This window comes from Schistocerca gregaria, chromosome X (genome assembly GCF_023897955.1).
Source record: "Schistocerca gregaria isolate iqSchGreg1 chromosome X, iqSchGreg1.2, whole genome shotgun sequence".
Lineage (NCBI taxonomy): Eukaryota > Metazoa > Arthropoda > Insecta > Orthoptera > Acrididae > Schistocerca > Schistocerca gregaria.
Window position 1 is genome coordinate 245,958,204 of NC_064931.1, and position 25,216 is coordinate 245,983,419.

General features: G+C 44.3%; 1 protein-coding gene across 1 annotated transcript in view; it reads right to left on the reverse strand.

Annotated features, from left to right (window-relative positions):
- LOC126299476 (DNA damage-regulated autophagy modulator protein 2-like) overlaps nt 1-23,913 on the reverse strand; it is a 141,652-nt gene extending 117,739 nt beyond the window's left edge. Inside the window, exon 1 of the mRNA XM_049991410.1 lies at nt 23,851-23,913. Coding sequence (XP_049847367.1) covers nt 23,851-23,881 — 31 coding nt within the window. The 5' untranslated portion in view covers nt 23,882-23,913. The remainder of the gene's footprint in view (nt 1-23,850) is intronic.
- Between the last annotated feature and the right edge of the window lie 1,303 nt (nt 23,914-25,216).

The window sequence follows — 25,216 nt, forward strand, 5'->3', positions numbered from 1 at the left end:
TTACTATTTGCGTGAGCCCATGAATTAACTGCTCGAAATAATTTTCAGAGAGGGCGTTTAACACAATTTCGGATGATGTTTTATGCGTACCTCCGGGATTAAATATGTATTTTCGCCAACATATCGAGGGTAAATTAAAGTCACCACCAACTATAATCGTATGAGTCGGAAACGTACGTGTTTCAAATCACACTCGTTTTCTTTGAACCTTTCAGCAACTGTATGATCTGAATTGGAAGGTCGGTAAAAGGATTCAATTATTATTTTATGGCCGGCCGGTGTGGACGAACGGTTCTAGGCGCTTCAGTCTGGAACTGCGCGACCGCTACGGTCGCAGGGTCGAATCCTGCCTCGGGCATGGATGTGTGTGATGTCCTTAGGTTCGTTAGGTTTAAGTAGTTCTAAGTTCTAGGGGACTGATGACCTCAGATATTAAGTCCCATAGTGATCACAGCCATTTATTATTATTTTATTCCGGTTGCCAACAATGACCTCTGCCCATACTAACTCACAGGAACTATCTACTCCAATTTCGTGATGAGATAAACTACTGCTAACAGCAACAATCACGCCACCGCCAACCGTGTTTAGCCTATGCTTTCGGAACACCGTTAGGTTCTTCCTAAGAAAAATTAGGCTGAGCTTAACTCCAGTTTTAGCCAGTTTTCATTGCCTATAGTTATTTGAGCATCAGTGCTTTCTGTTAGCGCTTGGAGCTCTGGTACTTTCCCAACACAGCTACGACAATTTACAACTGTTATACCGATGGTTCCTGTATCTACGTTGTTCCTGTGTTCGGCCTGCATCCTTTGTGACTGAAGTCCTTTTTGTGTTTTCCTGACACTCTCTAACCTAAAAAACCGCCCAGTCCACGCCACACAGCCCCTGCTACCCGGGCAGCCGCCTCCTGCATATAGTGGACTCCTGACCTATTCAGCGGAGCCCGAAACCCAACCACCCTTTGGCGCAAGTCGAGGAATCTGCAGATATTTCGTATCTAGGAATCATGGGACCTGGACACCTGCCGTAGTGACGCTGTGGCAGAGGAAATGGCGAAGTTTGGTGAAGTAGTCTGCCATAGTTTTGACGGCATTGAGTTCAGTCCTGTTTGAACGACACCAGGTGACTGTTTGGTGAACCTGCTTCTGGATACGAGCAATGAACTGGTGAGTATTACAGCCAGTAGTATAGAGCACCGTATCGTCAGAGTATTGCGCCAGGTGGCAGTGTGGATTGACTATCATATCATTAACATAAACGTTAAAGAGGTTAGGAGACAACACAGAGCCTTGAGGGTCACTCATCGACAAGTGACGTATGCTCTAGCGTTTTCCTTGCTGAGTAACCAAGAAAGTTCTATCTTGGAGGAAGTCATCCACGATCTTGATATAGATGTCCGGCATGGTTGTCTACGTCAGCAATTTGTGCACATGACTGTCCAGCCAGATACTGTAGTAAGCGTTTGCATGTCGAGGGAAACCGCTGGCGTCGTCACGGTGGAGTTAAAGTGCTAGTTGACGTTTTCTGTGATCCTAAGAACTTTTAGTTTGGCCGACTGGTGGGAAGTGAAACTGAACTGCTCTGGACATATTGTCCCGACCACCGCCAGAGGCTAGGAAATGTGGTGAAGGATCGAAGATTCTAATAACTTCGCCATGGTATTGAGAAGACAAACGAGCCTATTGTAGGTAGGGACTGTAGGATCCTTTGAGGGCTTAGGGATGGCAATTAGTTTGGCTTGCTTCAACTATGGGGAGAGGGGGGGAGGAGAGGGGAGGGGAGGGGAGCAAGGCCAGTTGTGAGACAGTGGTTCAGAATGCTGGTGAATATGAATACGACCAGTGGCTTGCGCGGGAGCCGACGGAGGTGTTCATTTAAGATGCTCTCCAAGCCGGAAGCCGTCTGCCCTTTCAACTGGTGCATCCGTTGGACTTCTGCCGATGATGTAAGGTGCGGGGCAGTAATAGGTGGTCTGTGTCTAAAAGCGGTAGTGCATCATGGAGTTCACGCTGCTTAAGATCCTGGGCGAGCCAGAGTTTCCACCACACAGAGGGGGTCATAGTTAAGCCATTTGCCGTGCAGATGGGAAGGTTGGTCATCACTGCGGAGCGCCTCAGGGCCCGGACAACAGCCCATTCTGACTTATTTTGGAGAAGAAAGGCGGACATGTTGTCCTCCCGTTGTAACGCTTTCCAATCGGAGAGGCAGTGGCAGAATTCACTTTGTAAAGTTGCTCTTTTTTTAATAAAAAAAAGAAAGAACAACTTTACAAAGGTTTTTTTTAAAAAAAAGGTTCCTACATCATTTTGTTGCACGTTGAAGGTATGATGCTGGGACTTGAAGTCACGTACCACCCTCCGACGGTGTAACTTCAAGCTTGCCGGTAAGACGCTACACAACTGTAGAGCTAGTTAGAGTGGTGGTCGTACCAAGGAGTGTACAGAATGAGTGGCCGTGTGAAAAAACAAATTATTAGTGGCCATCCCAGGGATGCCGTTAGCCATGGTCCGAATCCGAGTCCTCGAGGATTGGTTTTTAGTTCACATTGCTACCTTTACACCAAAAATTGGCGAGAAGACGCATTTGCAAGGCAGAAGCTACATGAGCGACCTCTGTCGAGTTAAGCGCACTCTTCAAATACTGCTCCATCTATGGCGCGCAGGCTCATGCATAATGTGACACAACATGCGCAAGCTCTCTCTCTCTCTCTCTCTCTCTCTGAATGTGCACCCGCAAAGTTAAAATTCAGATGGCAAAATTAATGAAATCAAATGTCGCTAGACGTGTCATCGGTGATAACATGTTTCCTTTTTTGAAGAAATGAATCACCGTGTCGCTTGCCTTATCTAGCTACAAGCCGCCATCACGATTAATAAGATCTTGCGCTAAATGTATTTCCACCGATTCCTTAATAACTGAATCCCAGAAGGATCTCGTCGAGGCCAAGACTTCCTTGGCAGAGTAATCCACGGGAAACCCTGTACAGATACAGTACTCAGTTATGGCTGACTTACTGAGTTGCTAAAGACGAGTGTGGCGATCATGCTCAACGCATCTTTCAAGCACTGTGGATGTTGTCTGACCAATATAGGCTTTGCCACAGTGGCAAGGTATTATGTGGATTCTAGCCTTCCACAGTCCCAGATCGTCCTTTGCCGAACTGAGCACAGCAGACTTCTCTGTAGGTGGGCGGAAGATTACTTTGGCATGATGTTTTCTTAAAATTCTACCTAACTTCGACGAAATATTGCTGACGTACGTGAGGAACGCCCAGGACTTGAACCGTTCCTTCTCCTCTTGTTTTCGTGGGAGGTCACGTTTCTTCTTCCTTAAAGATGTGCTGATCTGATGTGGAGAATATCCATAATCTATGAGTACTGATTGTAGGTGTTCCAGCTCCTTTGCAAGGCTGTTTCCATCAGACACAACATGTGCCCAGTGCACCAAAGTTCGAAGGACACCCATAGTTTGTGATGGGTGGTAGCAGCTAGACGCCTGCAAATACAGGTCTGTATGCGTGGGCATAAGGTAAACGGAATGTCTCTATCATACATCCAGTTTCCGTCTGATCAAGACGTCTAGAAATGGCAGAAAGCCACTCTTCTTCACTTCCATCGTAAATTTGATACTCTCGTGGGTAGAATACAGATGCTGAAAAAAGCGTGATAATTCTTCTTCACCGTGGGGCCATACTACAAAAGTATCATCCACATATCACCTGAACACTTTTGGTTTTAGTTTGCCGAATCAAGTGCCCTCTCCTCAAAGTCTTCCATAAAAAAGTTCTGTACCAGAGGGGAGAGAGATCTACCCATGGCAGCACCATCAGTTTGCTCAAAATATACACTGTTGAATAAAAGGTATGTTGAGGAAAGGGCATGACGAAATAGCTCTGAAGTTAGTACTAATAAGAGCGCATTCCAACAGAGAGCGCATGTAGTATCATAGGACGCTTGTGCGCCATAGGCGGAGCAATATTTGAAGAGGGCGCATAACTCGACAGAGGTCGCCCATTTTGCGGCTGCGTTTGTGCATGCGCCAATTCTTGGTGTAAAGGTAGCGATGACAACTAGCAATCTCCGATGCAAAACACTCGCCTGAGTATGGCTGAATGGCTGTCAGTCGAAATATCGTGGCACGAAGCCAACGTTACCCGGCTGCAATCCCGAAGCTACGTGGGAATACCCTTTACGCTGGAAAAATTTCAAGAATGAAACCTGTAGAGGATCAATGATTGGTACAGGGACTAGCATTTGAACCTGAACGTAAATAAGTGTAACATATTGCGCACAAATAGGCCCAATATTGATCGATTACACTATTGGTGATCAATTACTGGGGAATTGCTACAACCGTTAAATATCTACGAGTATTGTGACGGAGTTATTTCATGTGGGACAAGCACACAAAACAAGTGGTAAGAAAGGAAGACTAACCGAGATTCTTTGGAAAAAAATCCCAAGAAAATGGGTTCACCCTCGAAAAGGGTAGAATACAAAACCCTCATTCGAACGGTTCTTAAGTATTGCACTCCAGATAGTTTGATGGATAGAAATAAAGAAGGTGTAATGAAGAACAACACATTTCGTCAGAGATTCGTTTGGTAATCACTTATGGCAAATGCTGGCATAGTTCTTTTGAAAAGACACGGCCGATTTCCTTGTCCAAGCTGAGCTTACGCTTCGTCGAGGACGGGACGTTAACCTGTAATTTTCCTTCCATTTCCTTAGATTCTGGTAAATTTCGTTTTATTTGACGAGCCATTATTCTTAAACTACCATCATTAAACCTAATGCTCCCATCGCCAGACACTATATGACGCCTTCATCCCTCTAGTTGTATATTTCGTCCTCAGGTTTCATTTTTTCTAGAAATCATTTCTGTAAAATTACGTCAGGCAGACAGAATGGTTAACGACAATATTTGTGCCGTAGGCTTTTTGAGTATTTAAAACTACTAACCAATTTTAAAATGCTCGTATAGCCTCGTGTCCAGTACACATTCTCTGTCCAAAGTATTGTGACGTAATTTCGGTCCCAAAGACCAATAAAATGAAAGCCTGAAGCACGTCAGCCAACTGGTTTGACAGCACTCTTCGTACTGATAATGTTGTAGGCCTTTGGCGGGTTTTCCGATAGTGCCCATCATGCAGCTCACTCTCTAACATCAAAGTCGGTTCACTTGATACATGTCGAACGATTCCATGTCAGTAAGGGTAAACATTATTAGACAAGTAGATACACGTTTTTGCTTTGGTGGCTGCCTTCAGCCTGGAGTTTCAGTACAACGGAAATGGTGGGAAATTTATAAAACTGCTTGTGACATATCATTGCGTATGCTACAACTGTTTGTTTCTACATTCAACAATAACGGGTCACTGAATATATTTGAAAACGATGCACCTAGGAGAATTCCATGTGATGACTGTAACTTTTATTTTTTATTTTTCCTTGTCTAGCTTAGTGGGCAGTCTTACATGTTGAGTGACAAAAGTCGTGGGATAGCGATAAGCACGTGTACAGACGGCCGTGGTATCACGTACATAAGGTATGAAAAGGCAGTGCACTGACAGAGTTGTCATCTATACTCAGGTGATCCATGTCAAAAGGTTTCCGGTGTGATTATGGCTGCAAGACGGGAATTAAAACACTTTGAACGCGGTATAGTGATTGTACAACACGCATGGAACATTCCTTTTCGGAAGTCGCTAGGGAATTCAGTATACCGAGATCCACAGTGTGAAGAGTGTGCCGAGAATATTACATTTAAGGAATTACCTTTGACCACGGAAAACGCAGTGGCCGACCACCTTCACTTAACGACCGAGAGCAGCGGCGTTTGTGTACACTTGGCATTGCTAACAGACAAGCAACACAGCGTGAAATAACCGCAGAAATCAATGTTGGACGTACGACGAACGTCTCCGTTAGGACTATGCTGTGAAATTTGGCGTTAATGGGCTATGGCAGCAGACGACCGACGCAAGTGCCTTTGGTAACAGCACAACATAGTCTGCAACGCCTCTCCTAGTCTCGTGACCATATCAGTTCGACCCTAGACGACTAGAAAACCGAGGCCTGGTCAGATGAGACCCGATGTCAATTGCCAAGAGCTGATGGTAGGGTTCAAGTGTGACGCAGACAGCACGGAGCTATAGACCCATGCTGTCAGTAAGGCACCATGTACGCTGATGATGGCTCCATAATGGTATGGGGTGTGTTTACACGAAATGGACTGGGTCCTCTGGTCCAACTGAACCGATCATTTACTGGAAATGGGTCTGTTCAGCTACTTGGAGACCATTTCCAAATATTCATTTTTATGGTTGACATTGGGCCACGTCACCGGGCCACAGTCGTGGCTAGACTTATTACCGGTTTACAAGACCGGTGTTTTTTTTTTTAAACTATTAAAACTAATGTTTATTTTCTCTGTCTTTACTTCTTTGTTCGTTTATTTTGCTGGTGTTTATGTTTTTTCTTCTAAACGTAAACATATATTGATGGTTCTTCTGAGATTAGAATATGTTGTTCTTTCTTTATTTATATTAATTATTGTATTTCTTATTGAGTTTGATTATGGTTATTTCTTTCCTGCTATTTTTTAGTTTTTTCTGTTTGTGAGTGTGCTTTAGGTCTTTCTATTTTAGTTTCAATAATTCGTTTTCATGGTAATGATTTTTTTTTCGCGATTGCCTTAAAGATCATTCTGGGCATTTCGAGTGCACATTTGGCCACCCATCAACATTTATGAGATATAACCGGGAGGTCAGTTCGTGCACAAAAACCTGCACTGGCAACACTTTCGCAATTATGGACAACTATAGGAGCAGCATGGGTCAACATTTCTGCAGGGGCATCCAATGATTTGTTGAGTTGCAGCACTATGCCGGGCAGAAGGAGGTCCAACACGATATTAAGAGGTATCCCACGGATTTTGTCAGTTATTGATGCACTGAATCCTTGATTTTCGGAAGGGGCAGGGGAGGGCTGGCAGCCGCACAGTCCACAGCTCTTCAGTCAATTGGCTTTACACAAATATAGAAAGGTGATTACATAAAAAGTGGGGATAAAAAGAGGGTCGTAAAAACACAGTAAATGGAGATGATGGGAGTTAAAATATACACTAAGATGGGCACATGCACTGGGGGGACAGTTACAAAGTCGACATAATGTTAAAAGAACACAGCTGGCAAATCAAAGTGCACTTAAAAAAACACTGGAGGAAAACATAAGTTAAAAGTCAACCATAGGATAAAAATCACACACATCACGACACTTAAAAATCCACTGGAAACCACAGAGCACTCATGAAGAATGAATAGGGTAGGAGTGAGGTGGATAGGATGGCCATAGATGGTTAGGTAGAAATCATGGAGATGGAAGGAGCGGGTGGTGTGGCCTATGGGGATCGCGTGGGTCTTGGAGGAGTTGATACGAAAACACCACTGGTTGCACCATGTGTTGAACTGGTCAAGGTGGGTTTGGAGGGTACGTTGGGACTGTTGAAGGGTAGGATAAAGAAGGGCTAGGAAAGCGGTGACATCAGCAAATAGGAGGAGAGGCGGGGGAGGTTTGGGCATATCAGCAGTGTACAGGAGATAGAGGAAAGGGGAAAGGATGGAGCCTTGGGGCATGCCGGCGGAGGGATAGAAGGTACCAGAGTTGGAATTCTGGATAGTGACATAGGAGGGACGACAGGAGAGGAAGGAAGCAACGAGACAGACGAAATTGATAGGGGGAGCATAGATCTGGAGTTAGAAGAGGATCCTGGGATGCCAGACACAGTCGTAGGCGTTCTGGAGAGCAAGGGAAACAAAGATAGTAGAGCAACGGGAGTTAAGTTGGAGAGAAAGAAGATTGGTTAGCTTAAAGAGCTGGTCATCGGCTGAGAAGGAAGGCCAGAAGCCACATTGGGTAAAGGTATGGAGGTGGTGTTGGTTAAGTGGCGGTGAATATGGTGGGAGAGGATGGTCTTGAAGACCTTACTAAACAAAGAGGTGAAGCAGATGGGACGATAGGAAGAGGTATAACAGCCGGATTTGTTGGGTTTATGGAACAACAGGACACGGGAAGTCTTCCACAGGTGAGGGTAAAAGCCAGTGGAGAGGAGGACATTGTACAGTGTAGCAAGGACAGCCAGGAATGATGGGGGGATTTCTTGAGGTGGCAGTAGGTGACGCCATCATGACCAGCTGCGGTGATGCGTTTTGAGCGGAGGACGAATGTAATGTCATGTGCACTGATGGGAGTGTTGATGTCTGAGGAGAGTAACCGATCTAAGTACTGGAAGCTAGGGGCAAGCAGTGGGACAGAGGCATCAGTACGAGTGTGGTCAAGGATGGTGGGGAAGAGGGAGCAATCAAAATGGGAATCGTCAGGAATGAAGAAGACCTCGGAGAGGTAGGAAGCAAAATGGTTAGCCTTACTGAGGTTGTCAGGGAAGGGGCAATCGTCGTGGAGGATAGGGTAATGTGGGGTGGGATGGCTACCAGTAAGGTGGTGGAAGGCTGACTGGTATTTGGAGGAGTTGACAGGGAGGGTGGAGTTGAGGCGTGTGCATGTTTGGTGCCAGTCCCGACATTTCTTTGCTGTAAGGAGGTTCCGGATGTGTCGCTGTAACAGCCAGTGGCAGTTAAGTGTATCCCGGTCATGGGTGCAGAGGAAGGAGCGGTAGAGCCTGGGGGATTCATGAAGAAGAAGGACAACCCGTGGAGGAAGCGTAGGGCGGTGAAGGTGGATGAGCGTCAGTGATTATTTTATGAAGGAAGGAAGAGGCATGGGTGATGACAACGGGATGGTGAAAAGTGAGGGACTGGCTTTCGACCTGTGAGGCAATGGATTCCCAGTAGGCATGCCAGTCGGCGTGACGGTAGTCATGGGTGGACTTTGAAGGGGCAACTGGGTCACTACCAACAGGATCGAGGACGTCCACAGTGATAGGACCAAGAAGGTTGGGGAAGCGAGGATAACATCGGGGGTGGAGTTACTTTCAGGACAGGTGTGTTGTGGGAGAGGAACAAGATCGCCATGGAGGACGGCAAGGAACTGATGCCACAACCGAAGGGTGGCAGGGTCATGGCTGTGGATGTTGAGGTCAGTGGCAATCACATAGGTGGAGAATGCACGGTCAACATGGGAAGTGAAGTTGGAGGGGAGAGGACCTGCAGGATGGATACGGATAGTGGCACAGGTGATGGTGAGGGATGGAAAAAAGATGCTGAGGAGAAGGTGTTCATTTGGGTCATTTAGGAGGAGTCGTGGTCGGCCAGGGAGATGCTTGAGGTGGCCAGCACCGACCCCACCTCGGGCGAGAGAAGGGGTTTGTCGGTGCGGTGAAGGAGGTAGGGGGAGTTGCGGACAACATGGTGAGGTTGGAGGAAGGTTACAAGTTGCCCTCTATCAAAGTCGGTTTTGTTAGAGGATTACCCAGTCGCTGCCTGTATCATCCCTCCAGCGATTCCCTCAGGGCGACCAGAGTGAAGAGAGACTTTTGGTGAATATACGAGGGGAGTTCAATAAGTAATGCAACACTTTTTTTCTCGGCTAATTTGGATTTACAAAAAGCTACGTATCGACGTAGATGTGGATGTAATGTGGATATAATGTTTTATTATGCGTTCTGTTTTTTTAATCAGGTTTCCTATTGTTTTGGATGACAAATTTCTTTACTCAGTGGTGTGGTGCTTTTCATGGTGTGATTCGGTTTTCTGTTTGGTGTTTCTTTCTTGAGCTTCATTAGTGTTTCTGTGTTAACTCTCTCAATCACTCAGCCATCGGTATCATTCTGAATTAAGTAGAATGGAACTGCAGCTTAGTACTGAAATACCTCAGCAGGAAATACTTCCCGATGACAACAAATTCCTCTCTAGTTTGTTTCCATTATGTAAAGAAGGTCTGGCTGCAGATCGTGTTGACCTTTCGAAATAAAATTAAAAAAATCTGTTTGCATAGTGTTTTCCGAACCTTTAGGGCCAATGTTAAGCAGATGGTGAAGAAAACTAATCTGACTATTTGAGAGAAGCAACTAACGCGTGGAAATTAGGTTAATTTTTTATTGCGGTACGTGACTTATACTTAAACAACATGAACGCATGGCACGTGTTGACAGTGGTGACTGCCTGTCTCCGTCTATGCATCACAACACAAACGATTGACAGAACTAAACTCTGTTTTCGTAATAATTTGACCCCATTGCGTGCACGTTACAGGAATGTAGTTGTTGCTCCATGAGTATTCTCCACTCTGCATCCTTCGATACGTGCACTTCACAGGCGAATTTACTGATGCTTGCAGGCGAATCTTCTCCCACACGATTCGTGGTAAAGCTACGTTTTAATTTGTTTCCTAAGAGGGTGTTAATATGCGTCTGAATTTGGAACGCAGCTAGAAAGGGAATCTCATACTGATGATGACGGATAGTGTTTAAGACTACGAGTAAAGAATACAGCCGGTTCTAGGCGCTACAGTCTGGAACTGCCCGGCCGCTACGGTCGCAGGTTCGAATCCTTCCTCGGGCATGGATGTGTGTGATGTCCTTAGGTTAGTTAGGTTTAAGTAGTTCTATGTTCTAGGGGACTGACAACCTTAGAAGTTTTTAAGTCCCATAGTGCTCATAGCCCTTTTTTTTAAGAATATAAAGGAGACTACAATCGACCGTTCTCTGAAACATTCGGAGCTGAGAGCGCGTTTTCCGGCAGGAGAGACTGTCTTACTGTTTCGTTCAAAAATGCGCGAGAAATACCGTTTCCGCCGTTTCTATACGAGGCGAAGGGAAGCGTTCGTGTGGAACAGTCGTATTCAGTCGAGCAGCACTCAAAAAAACGCGGATGGTTTGCATATGTTGATGAAATTTGTCTGAGAGTGATTAATCGGTTTATTCGCGCTTGCTGCGCATATTTACGAACGAGATCAATGGAAAAATCAGTGTCGCTATCTTAGTCAGTAGCATCCGTTGGTGGGCTATACTATTACTTGAACAATTGTTAAGGTTACCGTGTACTTTTATAACGTGGTAGTTTACCTTGTGAAAACAATACAGCAATGACAAACTTCAGTCTGAATGTGCAACTGAATTTAAATGCTACTATGAGCATGTTTGAGTTTAGCCATAGTTAGGAATTGTGTTACTTACGAACTCATTACAAGAAATAAATAGCATGAACTGTTAACCTTCCAAAGCAAATTTTTTAGTTAAATTGAATAACTGATGACTTTTATATTCATAAGGAAAAGAGACACGTCTCCGGTTAAGCAACATTTTCATGTTTCGTACGAAGCTTGTTCTTTCCCATGTCTGACCGCAAAAAAAGAAGAAAAAAAAGTTAAGAATCAGCAAAATATAGCAGGAGAGAGCTTACAGGAAGATTAAAATTTCCCTTGCAACGTGTAGTTTTCTTAGGCTCACTCGGCTGTTGGCATTTCAGCTAGCTTTACCGTGCCAGTAGTGGCTGCCGCAATGTGGCACTCACCATTTGGAGTTTCTCTTCGGTCTGCCCAGCCACCAGCAGACTTGTGGGTGACGGCAACATTGCTTTTGCAGTGACTCACAAGTGCGTGACAGTTCATTTTAAAAACGACGGAGATAAGCAGAGTTATTTCGCGGTATTTTAAACTCTGTCATCGCGTGCACAAAGGGCATGCTGACACATCTCAGGTAGCCTCCTGAGTGTCGCTGTATGAGGCAATCGCGAATTGACGCGAATTGACGCTAAGCACGCGTCACTAGTTGCAGGAGGTAGCAGTGACTGAATGAGCGTTTCACCACACTTGCTCGGAACACTTAACTATGCTTTACGGCTGTATTGTAGGCGATAGTATCATACTGAGAATCGGAGCAGATTTATGTCTGGATACAAGACTTTCGAGAAGACAACAGGACTCAATATGTTATTCTTAAGGAGAAAAAAGTCGACAGATCGAAATTTAGTTTCCGTAGTACACCAAGGAAGTATTATCGGACCGATACTGTTTACGAGGTACAGGATGTAACACAAAGGTATGGCCACACTTTCAGGAAACATTCCTCACTCATACAGCAAGAAAATAAGTTACATGGACATGGATCTGAAAACTTTTTTTTTCCATTTTCGAGTTCATTTGCAACTTCTTGTCACAACACACTAATCATGGGAACATATATAAACAGAGCGTGGCAGCATTGTATGAAACGTTTTCCTACATGAACTGTTCAAAATACACTCTTGGTCACAGTATGAAACACTTTCGTAAGTGGAATGTTCAAAACGCTCTCCGCTAGTAAGGGCATATGAAGCAACCCACCGCCGCGCTGAATCCCTGATGCGCTATTGGATGCGTGGAGAACTGCATATCGTTTTACAGCCTTCCACAATACGGGGGCGAAGGCTACGTCTTGTACCGGGATTGCTTGCAAGTGCCCGCAGAAATAAATATCTACTGGGCTTAGGTTCAGAGAGATTAGAGGCCAAGAAATTGGTCAATCTCTACCTATCCAGCTGTAACGAACTGTGTTATTGAGAAACCTATTAACATGAACACTGAAATGAGAAGAAGCTCCACCGTCCCTGAAGTACATGCGTTGCTGCACTTGTAAAGAAAGGCACATGTACTAGTTCTACCGATAGCATATCCTCTATGAAAACATGGTAAGTTTCACCGTCGAGCTCGGATGGAAGAACATGAGTCACTAACAAACAGTCACCGATAATGCCGGCTCAAAAGTTGACAGAAAATCTTTGTTGATGAGGTGATTCTCCAGGGGTACATCATCACATTAGGAATTCAATGGACGGCGGATTGCCGCATGTATCCTTGTTAACAGAGGGCATTTTGAACATTTCATTTAGGAAAGTTTGATATTGTAACCAACACGGTATTTTCAGCACTTCCTATGATGAAACGTTTCATGTAATGCTGATATGCACTGTTTCTGTGCGTTTCCCACGATTAATGTAATTACGATGAGCAGGAAATGTAACATATTTTCTTGGTTTACGTGTGGGAAATGTTTCCTGAAAGTTTGGCCATAACCTATATATATATATATATATATATATATATATATATATATATATATATATATATATATATATATATAAAGTAAATATGTTACATGGACAAGGGCGCGGAAGCGCTTTATTTCGATGTTAGAGCTCATTTTCTCCTGCTCATCGTAATTAAATTAATTGTGGGAAACACACAGAAACAGAACATACCAGAATTACATGAAACGTTTTATTACAGGAAGTGCTCAAAATATCGTGTTGATATATACAGGGTGGTCCATTGATAGTGGCCGTGCCAAATATCTCACGAAACAAGCATCAAACGGAAAAAATTCAAAGAAGGGGGAAACCAGATGGCGCTATGGTTGGCGCGCTAGATGGCGCTGCCATAGGTCAAACAGATATCAACTGCGTTTTTTTAAAATAGGAACCCCCATTTTTTTTACATATTCGTGTCTTACGTAAAGAAATATGAATGTTTTAGTTGGACCACGTTTTTCGCTTTGGGATAGATGGCACTGTAATAGTCACAAACGTGTAACTACGTGGTATCACGTAACATTCCGCCGGTGTGGACGGTACTTGCTTCGTGATACATTACCCATGTTAAAATGGACCGTTTACCAGTTGCGGAAAAGGTCGATATAGTGTTGATGTATGGCTACTGTGATCAAAATGCCCAACAGGCGTGTGCTACGTATGCTGCTCGGTATCCTGGACGACATCATCCAAGTGTCCGGACCGTTCGCCGGATAGTTACGTTATTTAAGGGAACAGGAAGTGTTCAGCCACATGTGAAACGTCAACCACGACCTGCAGCAAATGATGATGCCCAAGTAGGTGTTTTAGCAGCTGTCGCGGCTAATCCGCACATCAGTAGCAGACAAACTGCGCGAGAATCGGGAATCTCAAAAACGTCGGTGTTGAGAATGCACCCGTACCATATTTCTATGCACCAGGAATTGCATGGTGACTACTTTGAACGTCGTGTACAGTTCTGCCACTGGGTGCACGAAAATTTTTTTTGAAAAACATGTCACAAAATTCCGAAGAAAAAATGATTCAAATGGCTCTGAGCACTATGGGACTTAACTTCTGAGGTCATCAGTCCCCTAGAACTTAGAACTACTTAAACCGAACTAACCTAAGGACATCACAAACATCCAAGCCCGAGGCAGGATTCGAACCTGCGACCGTGGCGGTCGCTCGGTTCCAGACTGTAGCGCCTAGAACCGCTCGGCCACTCCGGCCGGCAAAATTCTGAAGATTTCAAGAGTCTAAAAGTGCGAGAATCATTGCACAATCAGTTTAACAACTCATGCATCCAAGTTGTTGACAAGAATAATATACAGAAGAATGGAAATGAAAATTGAGGATCTGTTAGATGACAATCATTTAGCTTTAGTAAAGGTAAAGGCACCAGATAGGAAGTTCTGAAGAGAAGGCAAGAAATGTTCATAAGATCTGTCGACCTGGAAAAAGTTTTCGACAATGTAAAATGGTGCAAGATGTTCGACATCCTGAGAAAAATAAGGGTAACTATGGGGAAAGACGGGTGATACGCAATATGAACAAAAACCATGAGGAGACAGTAAGAGTGGAAAACAAAAAACGAAACGCTCGGATTAAAAAGGGTGTAAGACAAGGATGTAGGCTTTCGACATTACTGTCCAACCTATATATCGAAGAAGAAATGACGGAAATGGAGGAAACGTTCAAGAGTGGCATAAAAATTCAGGATGAAACGATACCAGTGATAAGATTCGCTGATGATATTGCTACCCTAAGTGAAAATAAAGTGGAATTACGGGATCTGTTTAATGGAATGAACAATCTAGTGAGTACAGGATATGGAGTGAGAGTAAATCGAAGAAAGACGAAAGTAATGAGACGTAGCAGAAATGAGAACAGCGAGATATTTACCATTAGAATTGTGGATCACGAAATAGACGTGGTTAGGGAGTTCTGCTACAAGGCAGCAAAATAACCATGACGGACGGAGCAAGGACATAAAAAGCACACTAGAACTGGACGAGAGAAGTCTACTAGTATCTAACATAGGCCTTAATTTGAGGAAGAAATTTCTGAGAATGTGCGTTTGGAGCACAGCATTGTATGGTAGTGATACATAGACTGTGGGAAAACCGGAACAGAAGAGAATCTGAGCGTTTGAGATGTGGTGCTCCAGAAGAATGTTGAAAATTAGGTGGACTGATAAGGTAAGGAATGAAGAGGTTCTCTGCAGAATCGGCGAGGCAACGAATATAGAAAAAACATTGACAAGAAGAAGGGACAGGATGATAGGACATCTCTTATGACATCGGAGAATAAGTTCCATGATACTTGAGGAAGCGGTAGAGGGTGAAATTGTAGAGGACGACAGAGACTGGAATGTATCCAGAAAATTATTGAGGACATAGGTTGCAGTTGCTACTCTGAGATGAAAAGATTGGCACAGAAGAGGAATTCACGGCGGGCCGCATCAAACCTGTCCGAAGATTGATTTACTATATGATCAAGTGGATAAGCTTTCGCAGACGATGCTGTTGTCCATAGCCATGTTGCAACGCCAGAAGACTGTAGCGAACTGCAGAAAACCTCCGGAGGTTCAATACATGTACAGGGATTGACAGTGGGTCATGAATTTAAATAAATATAACATACTTCCCGTAAATACATGAAAAGATCCATTACACTTCGATTACCGCGAAGAGTGAAAATGATTGGAAACAGTAGCTACCGTAAAATACCTAGGAGTAACCACATGGAACAACCTAAAATGGAATGACTACACAAAACAACTTGTAGCAAAAGCAGATGCCAGACTGTGATTCGGTGGAAGAGGCCAAGGAAATGTAATTCATACTCGACAGAAGTGGTGTACAAAACACTTGTTCGACCGATTCATCAGTCTGAGACACTTACAAGGTAGCGTTAATAGAAGAGATAAAAAGAGATCCAACGAAGAGTGGCACGTTTCGTCAAGGGGGCGTTTACTTGGCGCGAGAACGTTACGGAGATAATCAACAACTCCAATGGCAGTCGCTACAAGATAGACGTACTGTATTACGGAGAAAGTTACTGATTAAATGCCATGAGCGTACGCTCCGAGAACATATTACTACCTTATACATAGATGTAGGGAAATGACTACGACCAGAAAATCGAAGAAATTAGAGCTCATACGGAAGTTTACCGACAGTCTTTATTCCCATGCGCCATTCGCGAATGGAGCAGAAGTACCCTCTGCCACACGCCGTAAGGTTGCTTGCGGAGTATAGATGTAGATATGGATGTACAGGACATGCACTCTAAAGTGTCTTCATTTAGTTTTGTTTCACGTCTCTCATATCTTAAGAACGCTTCCCTTTTATGTGACTTCTAATAAGGAACAATACGAAGTCGCATGAGGATAGATCTGTTGCGTGTGGTGGTAGAAATATCGTTCCCATCTTTTCGGCCGGAAAGTGGCAGGTATTCTGTGTTGCATGGCTGGGAGTGATGTTTTGGAGGACCCAGTTGTCTGCTTTCCGGAAGGCAGGCAATTCTTTCTGTAGTACCACGCCAACCGTTGTAGCACTTGCAGGTGATAATGCTTAACTCACGTACCTTGCGGAACAAAAACTGCTGGGGTATCCCCTTCATGTCGAATAAACAAACCTACGTTGTTTTCATATTTGCACTCACCTGTTTTCATAACTTTATTCCTGGTGACTAAAGCAATCTCCTACTGGCTCGATTGTTTCTTGATGTATGAATAATGCTTGTCCAGCTCAAGCTGTTCATTTCGGTGCAGGAAACATAACTTGCGTACGAGTGTTTTAGAGACAGTTCCAGCGTTTAAGGGAAAAAGGACAACTTGCACCACACTGCAGCGATCGAGTACAACGAACTGCACTCACTTCCGGCTTGTAAGCAGCGGTACTCGCTCACATGTATGAGGAGCAATCATCTGATGCCTGCATAGAAACTGAACGGCGCCACTATGAAGAACTACTGTAAATGTAGCAACTTATGCCAGCTGAGTAGATAAATAAATAAAAAATGTGTACATTTGCATGTTTATCAGAGTCATCAGACAGAGTATAGACTTGAAATTTTCTCATGTTCGCTTAAACCTCTGTAGTCGTTTCTGGACTATAGTGAACTAGCTCAGATTGATTCATTTTAACTTCTGCGTTATTCTTGAAAGTTTAGACACCACGTTAATGTGACCACCTGTCAAAAGCCGGAATAACCACCTATTGCTATGTGGACCGCTGCGAGACGTGCTGGAGGAGTGCTATTGAGGTTGTGGAAGATACCGGTCCCTGCCGACTCGAGTGCCGTGGCCAGCTGCGCTAGGATTTTCGGTTGAGGATCCATCGGGCATACAGCCCGATTGAGGTGGTCCGACAGATTCTCATTTGGGTTTACGCTGAGGAGTTCGGTGGCCAGGGGAGCACGATAAACTCGTTCTGGTGCTCTTCGAACCACGCACGTACACCGTGAGGTGTATGACACTTTGCATCATTCTGCTGATACATGCCATCGTGGTGAGGAAAAACATTATGCATGAAGAGCTGTGAATCGTCCCCAAGGATAGATGTATACTTGTGTTGACCCATTGTACCTTCCATAACGACCGGATCACCCAGGGAATGGCACTAAAATATTCTACAGATTATAACGCTTCCTCCTCCAGCCTGGACCCTTCTGCATCTACATCTACGTGATCACTCTGCTATTCACAATAAAGTGCCTGGCAGAGGGTTCAATGAACCACCTTCAAGATGTCTCTCTACCGTTCCACTCTCGAACGGCACACGGGAAAAACGAGCAGTTAAATTTTTCTGTGCGAGCCCTGATTTCTCTTATTTTATCGTGATGATCATTTCTCCCAATGTAGGTGGGTGCCAACAGAATGTTTTCGCAATCGGAGGAGAAAACTAGTGATTGAAATTTCATGAAAAGATCCTCTCGCAACGAAAAACGCCTTTGTTTTAATTATTGTCACTCCAATTCACATATCATGTCTGTGACACTATCTCCCCTATTTCGCGATAGTACAAAATGAGCTGCCCTTCTTTGTACTTTTTCGATGTCGTCCGTCAGTCCCACCTGATGCGGGTCCCACACCGCACAGCAATACTCCAGAATAGGGCGGACAAGCGTGGTGTAAGCAGTCTCTTTAGTAGACCTGTTGCACCTTCTAAGTGTTGTGCCAATGAATCGCAGTCTTTGGTTGGCTCTACCCACAATATTATCTATGTGATCGTTCCAATTTAGGTTATTTGTAATTGTAATCCCTAAGTATTTAGTTGAATTTACAGCCTTCAGATTTGTGTGACTTATCGCGTAATCGAAATTTAGCTGATTTCTTTTAGAACTCATGTGAATAACTTCACACTATTCGCACCATACATATGTCTTATCTAAATCATTTTCCAAGTCGTTTTGATCATCTGATGACTTTACAAGACGGTAAATGACAGCATCATCTGCAAACAATCTAAGACGGCTACGCAGATTGTCTCCTATGTCGTTAATATAGATCAGGAACAATAGAGGGCCTGTAACATTTCCTTGGGGAACGCCGGATATTAATTCTGTTTTACTCGATGACTTTCCGTATATTACTACGAACTGTGACCTTTCTGACAGGAAATCACGAATCCAGTAACACAATTGAGGCGATACTCCGTAGGCATGTGGTTTGGTTAGAAGACGCTTGTGAGGAACGATGTCGAAAGCCTTCTGGAAATCTATAAATATGGAATCAATTTGACATTGCCTGTCGATAGCACTTATTACTTTATGAGTATTAAGAGCTAGTTGTGTTTCACAAGAACGATATGTTCTGAAACCGTGCTGACTATGTGTCAATAAATCGTTTTCTTCGAGGTACTTCATAATGTTCGAATACAGTATATCTACCAAAACCCTACTGCAAATCGACGTTAGTGATATAGGCCTGTAATTTAGCGGATTACTCCTACTTCCATTTTTGGGTATTGGTGTGACTTGAGCAATTTTCCAGTCTCTAGGTACGGATCTTTCTGTGAGCGAGTGGTTGTATGCAGGGTGTTACAAAAAGGTACGGCCAAACTCTCAGGAAACATTCCTCATACACAAACAAAGAAAATATGCTATGTGGGCATGTGTCCGGAAACGCTTACTTTCCATGTTAGAGCTCATTTTATTACTTCTCTTCAAATCACATTAATCATGGAATGGAAACACACAGCAACAGAAAGTACCAGTGTGACTTCAAACACTTTGTTACAGGAAATGTTCAAAATGTCCTCCGTTAGCGAGGATACATGCATCCACCGTCCGTCGCATGGAATCCCTGATGCGCTGATGCAGCCCTGGAGAATGGCGTATTGTATCACAGCCGTCCACAATACGAGCACGAAGACTCTCTACATTTGGTACCGGGGTTGCGTAAACAAGAGCTTTCAAATGCATCCATAAATGAAAGTCAAGAGGGTTGAGGTCAGGAGAGCGTGGAGGCCATGGAATTGATCCGCCTCTACCAATCCATGGGTCACCGAATCTGTTGTTGAGAGGTGTACGAACACTTCGACTTAAATGTGCAGGAGCTCCATCGTGCATGAACCACATGTTGTGTCGTACTTCTAAAGGCACATGTTCTAGCAGCACAGGTAGAGTATCCCGTATGAAATCATGATAACGTGTTCCATTGAGCGTAGGTGTAAGAACATGGGACCCAATCACGACATCACCAACAATGCCTAACCAAACGTTCACAGAAAATCTGTGTTGATGACGTGATTGCACAATTGCGTGCGGATTCTCGTCAGCCCACACATGTTGATTGTGAAAATTTACAATTTGATTACGTTGGAATGAAGCCTCATCCGTAAAGAGAACATTTGCACTGAAATGAGGATTGACACATTGTTGGATGAACCATCGCAGAAGTGTACCCGTGGAGGCCAATCAGCTGCTGATAGTGCCTGCACACGCTGTACATGGTACGGAAACAACTGGTTCTCCCGTAGCACTCTCCATACAGTGACGTGGTCAACGTTACCTTGTACAGCAGCAACTTCTCTGACGCTGACATTAGGGTTATCGTCAACTTCACGAAGAATTATCGTCGTCGTTCTAGGTCTTCCCCAGTCGCGAGTCATAGGCAGGAATGTTCCATACTCCCTAAAACGCCGATCAATTGCTTCGAACGTCTTCCTGTCGGGACACCTTCGTTCTGGAAGTCTGTCTCGATACGAACGTACAGCGCCACGGCTATTGCCCCGTGCTAATCCATACATCAAATGGGCATCTGCCAACTCCGCATTCGTAAACATTGCACTGACTGCAAAACCACGTTCGTGATGAACACTAACCTGTTGATGCTACGTACTGATGTGCTTGATGCTAGTACTGTAGAGCAATGAGTCGCATGTCAACACAAGCACCGAAGTCAACATTACCTTCCTTCAATTGGGCCAACTGGCAGTGAATCGAGGAAGTACAGTACAAGTTGACGAAACTAAAATGAGCTCTAACATGGAAATTAAACGTTTCCGGACACATGTCCACATAACATCGTTTCTTTATTTGTGTTTGAGGAATGTTTCCTGAAAGTTTGGCCGTACCTTTTTGTAACACCCTGTATAATTGATAAATATGGAGCTATTTTATCAGCATAATCTGAGAGGAACGTAACTGGTACACAATCTGGACCGGAGGCCTTGCTTTTATTAAGTGATTTAAGCTGCTTCGTTACTCCGAGGATATCTACTTCTATGTTTCTCATCTGAGCAGTTGTTCTTGATTGCAATTCAGGAATATTTACTTCGTCTTCTTTAGTGGCACTGTCATCGGTGACTTCACCGTTGTTATTGCGCAGTGAAGGTATTGATTGCGTCTTGCCACTGGTGTGCTTTATGTATGACCAGGCCCCTTACGACGATCGTTGCAGGGTGTTTGCTTTCAGATGTTTCACGCCTTAGAAGCCAACGGCCATTTGTCCGATGGAGCATAAAATGTGATTCACCTGAAAAGGTGCCGAGCGCGGTGGCGCAGTGGTAGCACACTGGCCTCGCATTCGGGAGGACGACGGTTCAATCCCACGTCTGGCCATCCTGATTTAAGTTTTCCGTGATTTCCCTAAATCGCTCCAGGCAAATGCTGGGATGGTTCCTCTGAAAGGGCACGGCCGACTTCTTCCCCTAATCCGATGAGACCGATGACCTCGCTGTTTGGTCTCTTCCCTCAAACAACCAACCATCCTGAAAAGGTCACCTGTAGCCACTGAGCAAACGTCCAGTTGCGGCATTGGCGTGAAAATTCCAGCGTTCGTAATCGAGAAACGCTGTTGCTAAGATCCATACGCAGCAACTTTCACTGGACGGTAGTTGAAGAGGCACTGTCGGTAGTCGCTTGGTCCGTCTGGGCGGTCTATTGCTCATCGGCTGCACGTCTATTCTCCCGTACACATCTCCGCAACAGTCGTTCACCACTGTAATCAATGGCCCATGCTGCACCACAGTTGTCTCGGCGCCGGATATGGATAGCGTGACTTTGCCGTGTATGGTATACATTAACCAGTTCTCGAACAGTTTACAAACTAAGCCGTTTCGGAAATGCCATTGATTGTAACCTTTTGGACGTCACCTATATCGCTCCGTTTCCACATTACGACAATAACTGCGCTGTTTTGTGCGTCCCCTCCAACATGCTTTACCTACCCTCCACTGCTACTGCTGTTACCTGCCATCTGCGGGTGGTTATTGCACGTTAACGTAGAACATACGAGGTGGCCACATTAATGTGACTGGACCGTGTATGACTATCACATAAACGAAACTTCCTGGCGGATTAAAACTGCCTGGGGGATGTGGCTAAGCCATGTCTCCGCAATAACCTTTCTTTCAGGAGTGCTAGTTCTGCAGGGTTCGCAGGAGAGCTTGTGTAACGTTTGGAAGGTAGGACACGAGGTACTGGCAGAAGTAAGGCTGTGAGGACGGGCTGTGAGTCGTGCTTGGGTAGCTCATTTGGTAGAGCACTTGCCCGCGAAAGGCAAAGGTCCCGAGTTCGAGTCTCAGTCCGGCACACAGTTTTAATCTGCCAGGAAGTTTCATATCAGCGCACACTCCGCTGCAGAGTGAAAATCTCATTCTGGAAATATTACATAAACGGCCTCAAATCATCAGTATGACCATAAATGGTTCATTCTGCTACACCTTAGCGTGACAATGTACACTGCTTGTAAGTTAACAGTTGCACATTAGAGAGAATAAAAAATAACGACTTTTAACTTATTGCGCGTATACACCTTTATATTTTTAAATGATTTATATGTGTACTGGATGCGAAATTTAATACACATCTCTGCTATCTCTGGTAGCGATAAGGCTGTAACCAGGATGGGCATCGAGTCGAACTGAGCTTGAATGGCAGATATAGATAGGGCATTCCATGCTCCTTCAACTCTATGCCAGAGTTCGTCAATCATAGTAGCTGCCGAGGGGCGGCGTGCCAGTCTCTCAGCAATTCATGGCCAAATGGTTTAAATGGGTGAGAGATTTCGAGAAAGTGCTGCCTAGGGCAACAGTCCAACACACCCTGTATCGCTGTAGCTTAAGTCAGACCGAGTAGCATACGGTCTTGCATTATCTTATTAAAAGCTAAAGGACCTCGAAGATAGGGCACAGCTAGTTGTCTGAAAACATGAAAAATGTTGCTCCTGCTGTCCAAATTACTACCTATGCGAACCAGAGGTGATCGTGTTGTGTACTCAATGGCAACCGACACCATCGCGCCAGGTGATGGAGCCCTATGACTACGACGAATGCAATGTGGTAACTTTCATTCTCCTCAAGGGAAGCCGAAACATTGGCAGACATGCTGACACATTGTGCTGCTCCAGCACTGTCCGTGTGGATACTTGTGTTACTGAAAACAAACCCATTTCCTGATTCAACGCGACTGTACGACCCCTCATGGACAAACGAACAGCACGTCTGCCTTTTCCGGTGCTAGGCTTACGGGGTCGCCGAGATCCTGCGTGGAGTTTAGTATGGTGCTTCTGAATCTATCGATTCCAAATTCGCGTGACAGTCGTGGCATCCCGACCAACGAGAGTAGCGATATCGCGGAACGATAAACCGCATTCTCGGTAGGCCACGATACAGCTGCTGCCGAATTCCCAAACGTTCCCGTAAACTTTCCCCTTCTGACACGAGACATAACACGATCTTCTCACAAACAAACCATCATTAATGCTGTTTCTGATTGGGAAACATACAGTGTAATCTTTCTTATATTCAGAATGTAGATGACGTACTTACTTTGTGCGGCTGTGGGGAAATGCTAAGCATTTGCATATCCAAGCATGTAGTTCACTTCATGCTAATCTGATGTTTGTTACGTGCTGTCTTCATGTTGACGCAATTTTAATGTCCAGAAGTGTAGTTGACTTCTAACAGATGTAGCTAATAAATCAAAGAAAGGTCTCAAAATTGATGTACTTCTTTATTTCATTTGAAAAAGGCGTCAGCTCGAGCAAAAATTTAAAAATCGGTTTTCTTATTAGGAAATATTTGAAGACAACTAAAATTGGTCAAAACCGAAACAGCTACACATCACAATATTGAGGGTGCAACTGTAATAGCAGCGATTTTATCGAATGGAGGACCGACTAGTTTTACGGCTGTTACGCAACCTGTTGTGAGGGCGTATTCTGTTTCTTTGTGTGGTGCAACATCATTACATCACGCGGCAGAAAACTCGTTAGATGAGGAGCAGCTGCGTTACAGTTACCGAATCGCTACAGATTACTTCATCCCAGGGGCCACAGAAAAACAAAATAGAAAAGGAAAAACGCGAATACAGAACCGGCGATACTACGTCACCTGTGTGCGCTGCTTCATAGCTGCGGAGCATGCGGCTTGGGTTTCCCTCGCGGAACTCTCGCGGACTGCGCGCTGCCGCGTCTTATCACTCCCCGCCGTCTTATCACGCATTTCGCATCCATCAGCAGTTCGACAGACACTATGTTCTGATGGATTTTCTACCTGATTCGCTATAAACGGGGAACATGAGTTGCAAGTCTATCAGTGTTCTTCCAGTCTACAGCGTGGAGAAAAACAAGTTGACAATAAATTCAGAACAGGGTAGTGTCCGTCGAATCGAGCAAAAGTTCCCAGATAAATATCGATGAGAAATGTACCGTTGTGGAGCTACGGCGACAGCCAATCAGCGACGAGTGCGCGGTAGTGTATGTATTTCAACTAACTTTTCAGTTAATACCTGTTATGCTAAAAGAGGTATTTACTAATTAAATTAGATGAAGATATTGGTTTCATCTTGAAGAGTAAATATCAGGCAAACTTTAAATTGCTATCTATGACTGGTTACATTAGACCTGGTTTTTTGTGATATTTACTGGATGAAGCTTGACAATCATATTAACTACTCCATAACCACTGTAATGCCATTGATTTGTCAAGACAGGAAGCCGCACTGCAGAAACGGAACTACAGTCAGATAGTCGACATGTTGTACTGTAGGGTGTAGTGTCATTAATTATGAAATCTAAAGGTCACCTGTTGTAATTTTTGCTGATGTAAAGAGAGCAGGAATGATCTTTTATTCTGACAAGTACAATGGGTAGTCATACAGTTTTAATTATCATCCAGAAAAACTAAAACTACATAACTATTTTTTTGTAGTTCAGTTACACAAATAATTATTTGCGTACTGTGCATCTGAACATAAGAAAGAGGTAACATTGAATGAGTCAGACGATGATTCATATTAATAAATAGCAGATTAATAAATAGCAGGGTGATTCAGCTACCCCACCCGGATAGGCACGCGCGTTAGAACGCCGCATCTGGGATTCGGGGAGACGCCCCGGCACCGGATTGAATCCGTCTGGTAGATCAGGAGTACCGGCAGCATGGATGTGGTTTTTAGGTGGTTTGCCACATCTGACTTGGTGAATAGCGGGCTGGTACCTTGTCGCGCTTCAGTTACACAATTCGCAAAACATTTAGAAAACGTCCGCACACTTTCACATGGGATGACTCTAGACGGAGTCAGATGGGACACAAAAATTCCTTCTGGAGGGAAGGGGTGGCGACGGATAGGGCAATCAGCTGCCCTCTACCACTAAATTTGCCAAATCCAATAATTAACATGTCGAATCCGTGAAGACACGGATAAAGACTAGGCAAAAGAAGAAAGAAGCTGGGTCTTTCAGCAAAATTGTTCACC